The sequence below is a fragment of the Primulina tabacum genome, chromosome 14 (assembly GCF_025594145.1).
Source record: "Primulina tabacum isolate GXHZ01 chromosome 14, ASM2559414v2, whole genome shotgun sequence".
NCBI lineage: Eukaryota > Viridiplantae > Streptophyta > Magnoliopsida > Lamiales > Gesneriaceae > Primulina > Primulina tabacum.
The window spans coordinates 3173414-3184821 of record NC_134563.1 but is presented as its reverse complement, the minus strand read 5'-3'; the positions used below and the strand labels follow the sequence as shown (position 1 = coordinate 3184821).

Here is an 11408-nt window from a genome sequence, read left to right as displayed (position 1 = left end):
AGGTGAAAATTACTTATTGATATATAATTGATATATTTCATCACATTCAATATGTAAGAGTCATCTTATTGATATGCACAAAGGTTGACACAGTTGATGGACAACCTATATAGTTTCAATATAAGTCATCACTTCATTCAATCGAATTTCTGTTAACTTTTTCATTTTTACGATGATGAAACCTCGAACCGTTAGTTTTCATTGCACATTAGATAAAAAAAGTACAAATATCTCACATCAAATTTTAAAACTAATAAAGAATATCTTATAAACCCGAAAAGATAATATCGGAAAAGTCTTGTTACACCTCTTGGATTTATAATATAAAAAATTTACGGAATAACACAATAGTCTCCGATTACGGTAATGAGGTAAACTGTATTGGACAAATAATGAGCAACGTGCTCTCTGAGAAAATGTTGGCAAGGAGAACACGTGAGGGACGTGGTTAGATAATCTTGTTGGATAAATAATATTTTTTTAAATTATAATTTAAATGAACTAATTTGTCTCACGATCAAGATTTCTATCACGATGATTAATTGGGCAAAAAGCCTCGATACCTAGATCACTTAAAAAAGGCCAAGATAAAATATCCGGGCTTTTCCCACCAACAATTGGGCCATCTAAATAAAAGCCCATATTGAATAAAGCCCATCAATAATTTGAAAACATAAAAGGTTTCATTTTCCCGCGTCACCTTATTCCCTCCCAAAATCAAGAAAGTAAACATTCCAAAAACTTAGGGTTACGATTCTATCGGTTTTGATCTCCAAAACCCCTAAAAATTCAAATTTCTACTTTCTCATTTCCTCAATTCTAGCTCTGTAGAAGAAAATGCACGTTAAGGAAGTTTGTTTGGAAGGATTCAAGTCTTACGCAACCAGGACTGTGGTCCCGGATTTTGATCCTTACTTCAACGCAATTACGGGTTTAAATGGGTCGGGAAAATCGAACATCCTCGATTCTATTTGTTTTGTTTTAGGAATCACGAATTTGCAGCAGGTTAGGGCTTCCAATTTGCAGGAGCTGGTGTACAAGCAAGGCCAAGCTGGAATTACTAAAGCTACTGTGTCAGTTGTATTTGAGAACTCTGATCGTAGTCGCAGCCCTCTTGGATACGAGGATTGTCCAGAAATCACAGTTACCCGCCAGGTATTTTTTTTTAATTTAACGAGTTCTTATTTTTGCTGAAATTTGTTTGTCCAAGCATTTAATTTGTCATAAAAAGCATGTGTTTTTTTTTTTTTTGAAGAAAAACCTCAACTTTAATAAAATATTTTTCAATTTTTGGTTTTTTGTCATTTCATGGGCCGAAAAGGAGAATAGTCTGTTGAATCGCACCGCTTATTGGTATTAGCATTGCATATTCTTGGACCTATCAGAATTTTTTTCTTGTACCTTTTTCCAACTGTAGTTGTCACGCCTCGGGCCGGCTTGACTCTCCAACTACTTCGTATTCGTTTTTGTTTTACAAAAATGTTTTACTGTTATAGAAGTCCATTTTAGTCATTATAAAATTATTTTAAATCTTTAAATTTTTAGACAAAATGCATCACGGTAGTTCCTAAATGCTCTTTTCACCTTTGGGTAAAGAGTATGATGGTGATGTAAACCGCTATTGCCTCAAAAATTGGGTGATTTTTTGGACTTCTATCTTTGAAGGGTTTAAGAATTCATGATAGAAAAATTCAACTCATTTGCATGAGGAAGAAATTGTGATTTACTACTTACTAGCATTCAAGTTCTGCACAAACCTCTATGGTTTGTTTAGCTAACTAATCAACACAATCGGACAGTCACAACGCTTCCAGTACTGCAATCAAAGAAGCCTATTCCCTTTTTCTTATACTAAAATGATTTCTTAAAAATACCCATTGGACTGACATAATTCTCTTACATTATTTTATTATAGATTGTAGTTGGTGGAAGGAACAAATATTTGATCAATGGGCACCTAGCTCAGCCGAGTCGAGTTCAGAATCTTTTCCACTCGGTGCAGCTGAACGTGAACAATCCACATTTTCTTATAATGCAAGGGCGTATTACTAAAGTGCTGAATATGAAACCTCCAGAAATATTGTCGATGCTTGAAGAGGCTGCTGGAACAAGAATGTATGAGACAAAGAAAGAAGCTGCTCTCAAAACACTTGAAAAGAAACAGAGCAAGGTAGATGAGATCGACAAGCTTCTTGACCAGGAAATACTCCCAGCTATGGAAAAGTTGAGAAAAGAAAGGATGCAGTACATGCAATGGGCTAATGGAAATGCAGAGTTGGATCGACTTAAAAGATTTTGCATTGCTTATGAATATGTGCGAGCAGAAGAGATTAGAGACAATGCAGTTCAACGCGTTCAAGAAATAAGAAATAAGATTTCTGAAATTGACGATACTGTTACGAAGATGCAGGAGGAGACAAAGGACATGGAGAAGAAGATATCAGAACTGAGTGCTGAAAAAGAAGCAAGCATGGGAGGGGAAATAAAAATGTTATCAGATAAAGTTGATTCCCTTTCTCGGGATCTGGTGAAGGAGACTTCCGTGCTTAAAAATCAAGAGGACAATATTATGACTGAGAAAGAGAATGTGGCCAAGGTAAAGTTCGCTCTGTTAAATAGTTTAGTTTGTGTTCTATTACATTTGGTCATATTGTCTATTATTTCCAGCTTGAGAGGGGTATTGAAGAATTAAGAAAATCGACACAAGAGATGGTTACTGCTGTGAAAAATGCTGAAGACGGTGCTTCAGATCTTAAGAGAAGAGTTCAAGAGCTTTCAAAAAGTTTAGATGAGCATGAGAAGGAGCATCAAGTAAACAATTTAATACCCTCTGAATTAATATCCCACTAAGAATATATGTAGCAATTTAGCACTTGGCAAATAATCTTTTTGACATTAGTTACTGTATTACTCAGGGTACTATAGCAGGTAAGAGCAGAATAATCTCTTTGACATTATTTAATGTATCACTCAGGGTGTTATAGCAGGTAAGAGCAGCGGAAATGAAGAGAAGTGCCTCGAAGATCAACTTGGAGATGCCAAGATAGCTGTTGGAAGGGCAGAAACAGATCTGAAGCAATTGCAAACAAAAATAATTCATTGTGAAAAAGAACTTAAGGAGAAAAATACTAAATTAACGTCAACACGTGAAGCTGCTGTTGCTGTAGAGAAGGAGCTCAATATCAAGAGAAAAGATGTTGAAAAAGTTAAAGAAGCTTTAGAAGCTCTTGCATATGAAGACAGCCAGATGGAAACACTGCAAAAGGTATGTCTTTCCTTGATTGTATCTAATTGTTCTATCTTTAAAGTACCTGCATCTTGACTTAAACTTGTGTTAGGACCATGGAACTGAGTTAGAGATGGTGCAGAAACTCAAAGATGAAGTACGAATAATCTCCTCACAATTGGCAAATGTTGACTTCACTTACAGTGATCCAGAAAAAAATTTCGATAGGTCAAGGGTGAAAGGTGTTGTTGCAAAGCTAATTAAAGTTAAAGATAGCTCTGCAATGGTTGCCTTAGAGGTTCGTTAATTGACATTTACTGCACTAAGTTATTTGCCACTTTTCCTTTTGCATGATATGTAGTAATATGAATGCTCTTTGGTGTTATCTGATAATATTTCCCGCAGGTTGCTGCTGGTGGGAAGTTATTTAATGTTGTTGTTGACACAGAAAACACTGGAAAACAGCTTCTACAAAAAGGTGGTCTGCGAAGGAGGGTGACAATCATTCCATTAAACAAGATTCAAAACCATCCTGTCCCACAGAGAGTTCAAAATGCTGCTGCTAGATTGGTGTGCAGCTCTGCCATCTCTGTCGTTGGCTTAATTTATCTAGCTCCTTGAATATAATGTCTCTTTCCTTCTTCAGGTTGGCAAAGGCAATGCTGAAGTGGCTCTTTCTCTGGTCGGATATGACAAAGCCCTGCAAGTATGTTTTCAGATGACATTTGCTTTCTACTTCGTTTTTCACTTTATGCAATCACTTTGGTCATATGTTCTTCATCATGATTTAATAGTTAGTGTGATTATTGTAAAGCACTTGTCGTTGACATACATATCAAATTCACTTTCACAGTTCCACCTTTTTAAGAAAAAAAATGTTTTTAGCATTATAATCTGTCCCCTTCTAAGAGATATAAGTGCAATGCAGAGTGCAATGGAATATGTATTTGGGTCAACCTTTGTTTGCAAAACAATTGATGCAGCAAGAGAGGTAAGCTCACCTAGTAACATGTTTTTATGCTAGTGATGTGCTGATGAACTTCATTTGATATATGCCCTATATGTTGCTGTACTCCTTTGATCCTTCCGTTTCGGTAATAGTTTCCTTGCAGCTAAATAATTTGATCTAACAAATGTATATTGATGCACTATTTTTTGGCTTTGGAACCATGATGAAATGAGAAAATGAGACCCCCCCTCTTGAGCCATCTGGTTGCTGCATGCGTAGCTGGAGGATAACATAATTATTGTGCTCATGTAGACACTTGTTTATGTATTGCCACCCTGTTGACTTTAGTTTGGGCAGCATTGATACTTCTGGAAATGGCAAACATAGTTTAACCTTCACGAAATAATGATTAAAAAGTTTTCGGCTTTTGTTTTTGCTTTTGTGATGGTCTGTGACAACCATCTCATACCCATTTGCAAGCTTTATATTGCAGCTGCAGTTCTAGAATTTTGTTTTACTCTTCCTTATTCTAATAATTTGATATTTTATAGGTTGCCTTCAATAGAGAAACTGGAACACCTAGCGTAACGCTTGAAGGTGACATTTTCCAGCCCAGTGGACTTCTAACTGGTGGTAGCCGCAAGTAAGAGAATTATCCATAGGTTTTGGTTTTAATTTCCAATTAATTCATCCAACTAACCCTAGAAATGGTGAAATATCACATCATTCTAATATTCTAGCTTATAATGTCAGAGGTGGAGGTGATCTATTGAGGCAGCTTCATGCTTTGGCAGAGGCTGAATTGAAGCTTTCTTTTCATCAAAACCGTCTATCAGAAATTGATGCTAAGGTTTATGTTCCTATTCTCTACCTTTAAGTTTTTGATGATGCAAAATTATGTTTGTGGTCCTCTACTTTTACACTTTTGGACTGCAAGAGTTGGTTCATTTATCTATGTTATGCTTTCTTTGTTGCAAGTGTAACAACAATCTCAGCATTGTATCCTTGTTTAGACTTTAGAGCTGTACGTACACTAAAGAAATGGTTTAAATAATTTATTTCGAATTTAGGCTTATTCACTAGTCATGGTTTTTGTTTGTCTAACAAACGACATATGAATAAAATTGATAACAGAAATTGGAGGTATATAGTGACTATATACAGTGTCTGATTTTCTATCTCCTACTGTGTAACTACACAAGCTAATTTTCTAGGAATTTGGTAGGGGTGGTATATCATACCGTACCAAAAAACGCATACTGTATATCGTACCCAAAATTACTGTATTAAAATTTTTTATACCGAAATGTTGCGGTATACGAGATTTCGGTACGATATCTTATATACCCAAAAAATTCAAATTACATAATATTACCGAACTGAAAATTTCGGGTATCGATACCATACTGTATCAAAAATTCGGAATTTTTTCCCACCGCTAGAATTTGGGCAAGGCATATAGTATTGTTACTTCAATGTGAAATCCTGTAATCAGTGAGATGAGACTACAGAAGTAAACCTAAATCTACATTCCTTATTGATCTTATGAAGATAATAATTCTTCCATGTTTTGGCATCAGATTGCTGATCTTCTTCCCCTTCAAAGAAAGTTCAAAGACCTTAAGTCACAGCTGGAACTCAAGTCACTCGACCTCTCTCTCTCCCAGAACAGGCTTGAGCAAAATGAGCATCATAAGGTTGTCTTTTTTTGTGTGTACTTAATGCATCTAAACTCAAGTGTTTTGTTTTGCTATTCTTCATTTTTAAATCAGCAAGCACTTTCATCCAGTATTCTCTACTACTGAATTTTCATCTCTATCTCTCTGTTTCCTTGATGATGCATAGTTGAGTGAGTTGGTGAAGAAGATTGACAAGGAGCTTAGAGATGCTAAATGTGCCTTGGAGGAAAAGAAGCTTCTCTATGAAGATTGCCTATCCAAAGTTTCTTACTTGGAGAAGTCAATTCATGATCATGCTGGAAACAGGGAAACCAGACTTAAGGATTTGGAGAAAACGATAAAGGAAACTAGAAGTCATATGCAATCAGCTTCAAAGGATCTCAAGGTAGGTATTCTGTACATTCTAGCATCTTTTAAGTTTAATCTTCTGCAGAAAGCAGTGACTATAAAATGATCTTTGTTTCATTTAGAACTATGAAATTTGAAGCCTCACATCTCCACTGGCCACAATTTGTAGAAAAACACTTAGAGTTGCCAATTTTCTGGGAACTTATGGAATCCCACTAGTCATGAAGACAGAGTTCCAGAAATGTCTAGAACATCTTAGAAAGTAAATGCTAGCCAATGTGAACTAATTTTTTGACTTATATATCAGCTAAAATGTTTTAATAAGAAATTTTTACTACTTAAGATCACTGTTCTAAAAAACGATAGGCGGTATGCGGACAGCTACCTACCGCTTAGGCGGTTTTTTTGAATTAATTTTTATAATATTTAGTAATATTATATATTAATATCTTTAAATTATTTTTATTTTTAAAATTTTTGGATATTAAATCATTATTTGACATATGTTGAGAGAATATGACTAATATAACAATAAGAAGAAGTTTTTATGTTAGAATATTAAATCATTGTTTAAATTAACTCAATATCATCATTACGATCTTTCTATTTTTCAATGCAAAATCATACTCATGAAGTTTTCTCACTCTAGATCGTAGACGAATATGAAGTTTGATGTCTTAGGGTCAATCAACAAATCACATTTCTTGTTGTGTTTTGGTTTAAAGCCTATAAAAAATTACCATTCATTGTTTTAATTGAATTTTTAATTTAAATTAAAAGAACAAAAACCTTTAAAAAAGAAAACAAAAAAATAAATAAAAGACGAGGACCACGTAGGCTGGCCCAACTAGACCTTTTTCGAGGCGGTCGGCTGCCAGCAAACGCCTAGGCGGTCAGCTGCCAGCTACCTAGGCAGATTTTTATAACATTGCTTAAAACTATATGTATGTCTTCCTTAACATAATATGTAAAATTGCTATCTCAAGTCATACTCCTTCGATAAACTGTTAACAATGAAAAATGAGTCGAATATGTTTCTTTATATCATAAGTTTGTTCCCTAATAATGACATAAGACATTATAGCTATCTTCTTACAAGCATCTTGACCTTTGATGCATCATCTCACTTGGTGGCTCAAGGAAGGTAACCGCTTTGATTAGGCATTGAACAGCATATGTTGGAGCATTCTGTTACTTCACCCTTCATCAAATAAGGGAAATTAATGACTACATGTGATGTCCTTGACAATATTCCTTAGGGGCATGAGAGTGAAAGGGAGAGACTGGTAATGGAATTGGAAGCTGTTGATAAGGAACGAACATCACTTGAGCACCAACTAGCTGCTTTAATGAAGCAGATGAATGATCTTACTATGGTTGTGGAGTCTCAGAAGACCAAGGTACATAGAGAAAAGAATTTGATGCTCTAAGAAGTGTTTCTTATCAGAAGACAGCACAATTATCATTCTACCTTGTTCTTTCAGGTTACTTTATTAAAAAAGAATCACGATGAGGCACAATCTGAGCTCAATTTGGCCCGCAGAAAACTCAAAGAATGTGATTCACAGATTACTAGTATTGTCAAGGAGCAGCAAGGAATCCAAAATAAAATTAGCGAGGCAAACTTAGAGAGGAAAAGAATGGATAATGAGGTAACTTAATGGAAGCCAATTACTCTTTTGAGGCCGATCCCGATTTTCTTACATTTATTTTTAATAAATGTAGGTGAAACGCATGGAGATGGATCAGAAAGATTGTTCTTTGAAGGTTGAGAAATTGATAGAGAAGCATTCTTGGATCGCAACTGAGAAACAACTATTTGGGAGAGCTGGATCAGATTATGACTTTGCGTCCCGTGATCCTCATAAGGCTGGGGAACAATTTCAAAAACTGCAATCTGAACAATCAGGGTAAGACCTGAGCGAGATAAATAGAAAAAAGATCGAGCAAGAATACAAGATAATCGTTTATTTGTATATTAGGCTGGATGTTGAACTTCAGATTTAATGTTCATATTAAATAGCAAAAGCAATAGCCCAGAATTTTCATCGTCTTCTCCTTTTTTGTTGTAGCCTAGAGAAAAGGGTGAACAAGAAGGTCATGGCCATGTTTGAAAAAGCTGAAGATGAGTACAATGACTTGATTTCTAAAAAGAATATTATCGAGGTTGGTAATATTGAAAACTTGTTTATATCAGATGGTTGTTACTTATAATAATCTTTCTGTAGAATGACAAGTCAAAAATCAAAATGGTAATTGAAGAGCTTGATGAAAAGAAGAAGGAAATGCTCAAAGTCACTTGGGTTAAAGTAAACAAGTAAGTTTGGGTCATAAAATTGAAGCTTGCTTACGATATTTGTCATGGTTTCTGAAGTAGTATTGAAGTTACTATGACGGTGCTTTATTACCATTTCTTGAAATAATGGCCATATTTGTGAGCAAAATGCTTATCTAGTGCTCAAATTATCCAGAGATTTTGGATCTATATTTTCTACTCTGCTGCCTGGCTCAATGTCGAAGCTCGAACCACCTGAAGGATGCAGCTTCCTCAATGGTTTGGAGGTTCGGGTTGCTTTTGGGGGTGTCTGGAAACAGTCCTTGTCTGAACTTAGTGGAGGGCAGCGATCTCTTCTTGCTCTCTCTTTAATTTTGGCCTTGCTTCTTTTTAAACCAGCTCCACTCTATATACTGGATGAGGTATGTGAAAACTGAAATGCTCGTATGCATCAAGATGTCTGAGTTAAGAACGATTGAAATACCTTTAGAAATGTGTTAAAATTATTTTCCTTAAAGGAATTACACATTCCTATAAAATCATTGAAGGAGAGTGTACGTATGACGATAAAATCATTGAAGGAGAATACATATCAGGATGGCCAATTTGATATTTTATTTTTTTCAGTTATCGTGATTTAACAATTTCTCCATAAAGTTTCCCCTGATCTTTTGTTAAGCCAATGCACGTATCACATTATTACTGTGAAAATGAAATAATTTGGTTGTGTTCTGAAACTTTTTGCAAGTTCGAATATATTCAAATTCAATTTGAAAACTAACTTCTCATACATGCATCAGGTTGATGCAGCTCTTGATCTAAGTCACACTCAGAACATTGGAAGGATGATCAAAACTCACTTTCCACACTCTCAAGTTGGTCCTTTTCCTTCTTTTGTTCTTCCCCTACTGCAGAAATTTGCACCCAAAATAAATAAAAGTGGCAATCCAACGTAAAAACAAGAAGAAATTTTCCTTGACAGGATAAAAAATCGTTCAAGATGCTAAAAATATCAATACCATTTTGTTAATGCACATTGCTACCATATCTGATCATATTTCATGTTGACCTTGATTATCTCGCAGTTTATTGTGGTGTCATTAAAGGAAGGCATGTTTAATAATGCCAATGTTCTTTTCCGGACAAAATTCGTAGATGGTGTATCTACTGTACAGAGAACTGTGACAAATAAACAAAGCAAGTGATTCCAGCTATCTGGTAAGGATTATATTTCCTGATGTATTTCACAGAATAGCGCTGAGTATATCAAACCTACCATAAATCTTAGATTGGCTGAAATTGGTCATTGGCATCACGAGCAGTTAAGTTTTGATAATGTCATTATTAGAAGCAAAAATTCAGTTTCCATGATTTCTTTTTGATTTCTCGTGCACTTTTTTTGTGACACTCGGTCCAGTCAATGTAAACGGTGCTACACCCTCCTACACCTTGCAATGAAGAGAGTTCACATGACCCTAAATCTTTCTAAGTTCTTGCTTTTCAGTGTGGTCATTCTAACATGTCTTGATGCAATACTGTGGCCAAGATGCTAGTGAGTTTACTTCGAAACCAGCTACATAGATACTTTATAACAGAAATTAAGGGTAGTCAAATTTATAGAAACGCCAATGGAATAATTGGGATATCATGCAATATGCCCGTCTATCTGGAAGCTGTTTATCCCTCAACTTTGAATCACATACTACTTTCGTTAGATATGTAGCTTAATGAATTTCTCTTCATTATGCTTTAATTTTTCTTATTTTCTTGCAGCCCTCGTCCTTTCATATATTTCCACAACAATCTGATGGCCATGGGTAGGCTCTCTGATTTCAATCTTAGTCATTTCGTATGTGTTGTGTAAGATGTATTCAATTTTTGTTTTTTTTGCTGAAGACTCCAACTCCCTTTAATGTAAGTAATTTTATATGAGCTTCATGCGTTTCTACTTCTGTACTTTTTTGGTTTATGCTTTCTTGATTTGTAATCCCGGCAGTAGATTTGAATCGCTTTGGAAGAACCATAAAAATGTCATGCAACATTTATTTGTTTGTTTATTGTTGAATACCTAGACCGAGCCAGGTTCCTTTGGTTCCAAAGGATTGTAATTCCAAAACTAAAAGAACTGGGACAGGAACTGAGGGTTTATGGTTCGAGATTATTTATTAAGAATTAGATGCACCAATTAACAAAATACTTTTTATTTAATTTCTAATTAATAATTTTTTGATAATTTAGTAAAATCACCATTTTATTTTTAATTAAATAATAAAAAATAAATTTAGTAAATTAAACAAACACTATTTTATTTAATCAAATTTTCAATTAACTCGTGAAATCACTATTTTACACTGAATAAATTAAAAATCATATTTTAATAAATTAAGTTTTATGATTTTTAAGAACTTCAAAAACACTAATCGAATTTTTTGAACATAAAAAAATTAGCACAAGAATATCAAAACAATTGGATCTTGACATATATAAAGGGTAAGTGAGACAAATTTTTTTTTAGAATATTATTTTTCGTCCTTTTAACTAGTATAATTTTGTTTTGATCATGTTGTAGTCAATCCACAGATTTAGTCAGTTAATTTCCACAATTTTTTTATTTTTGGTCATTTTCTACAAAATTATTGACGTGATATCAGAAAATGATGATATGACATTGAAAAATAACGATATGATATCAAATATTGCAGATATGGACTGAATATTGTTGGCTTCTTTAACATTTGGGTGAAAAAAAATACCAAAATTGAAAAATATATAAGTTTTCCCACTGTTTTAACTCTAACCAATTGAATATTGATATAGTTAGTGGAGAACCAAAGCCCTTATTATAACGTGCTCCCAACCTCCTTTTAAATAGATTAGATTAGATTTGACTTTGGTTCATATATTTACACTTCTACCCCTATCAACTATCAT

At 34.4% G+C, this 11408-nt stretch overlaps 1 protein-coding gene across 1 annotated transcript; it reads left to right on the top strand.

Annotated features, from left to right (window-relative positions):
- Positions 1 to 709: 709 nt before the first annotated feature.
- On the top strand, positions 710 to 10516 carry LOC142525156 (structural maintenance of chromosomes protein 2-1-like). The gene is made up of 21 exons (XM_075629333.1): positions 710 to 1155; positions 1916 to 2596; positions 2668 to 2811; positions 2975 to 3265; positions 3339 to 3524; positions 3632 to 3796; positions 3873 to 3932; positions 4155 to 4217; positions 4727 to 4818; positions 4929 to 5025; positions 5756 to 5872; positions 6021 to 6239; positions 7462 to 7602; positions 7687 to 7854; positions 7928 to 8112; positions 8275 to 8368; positions 8431 to 8519; positions 8674 to 8899; positions 9278 to 9352; positions 9563 to 9695; positions 10251 to 10516. The coding sequence occupies exons 1-20, from the start codon at positions 838 to 840 to the stop codon at positions 9680 to 9682; spliced, it is 3531 nt and encodes a 1176-aa protein (XP_075485448.1). The 5' UTR covers positions 710 to 837; the 3' UTR covers positions 9683 to 9695; positions 10251 to 10516.
- Positions 10517 to 11408: the final 892 nt, after the last annotated feature.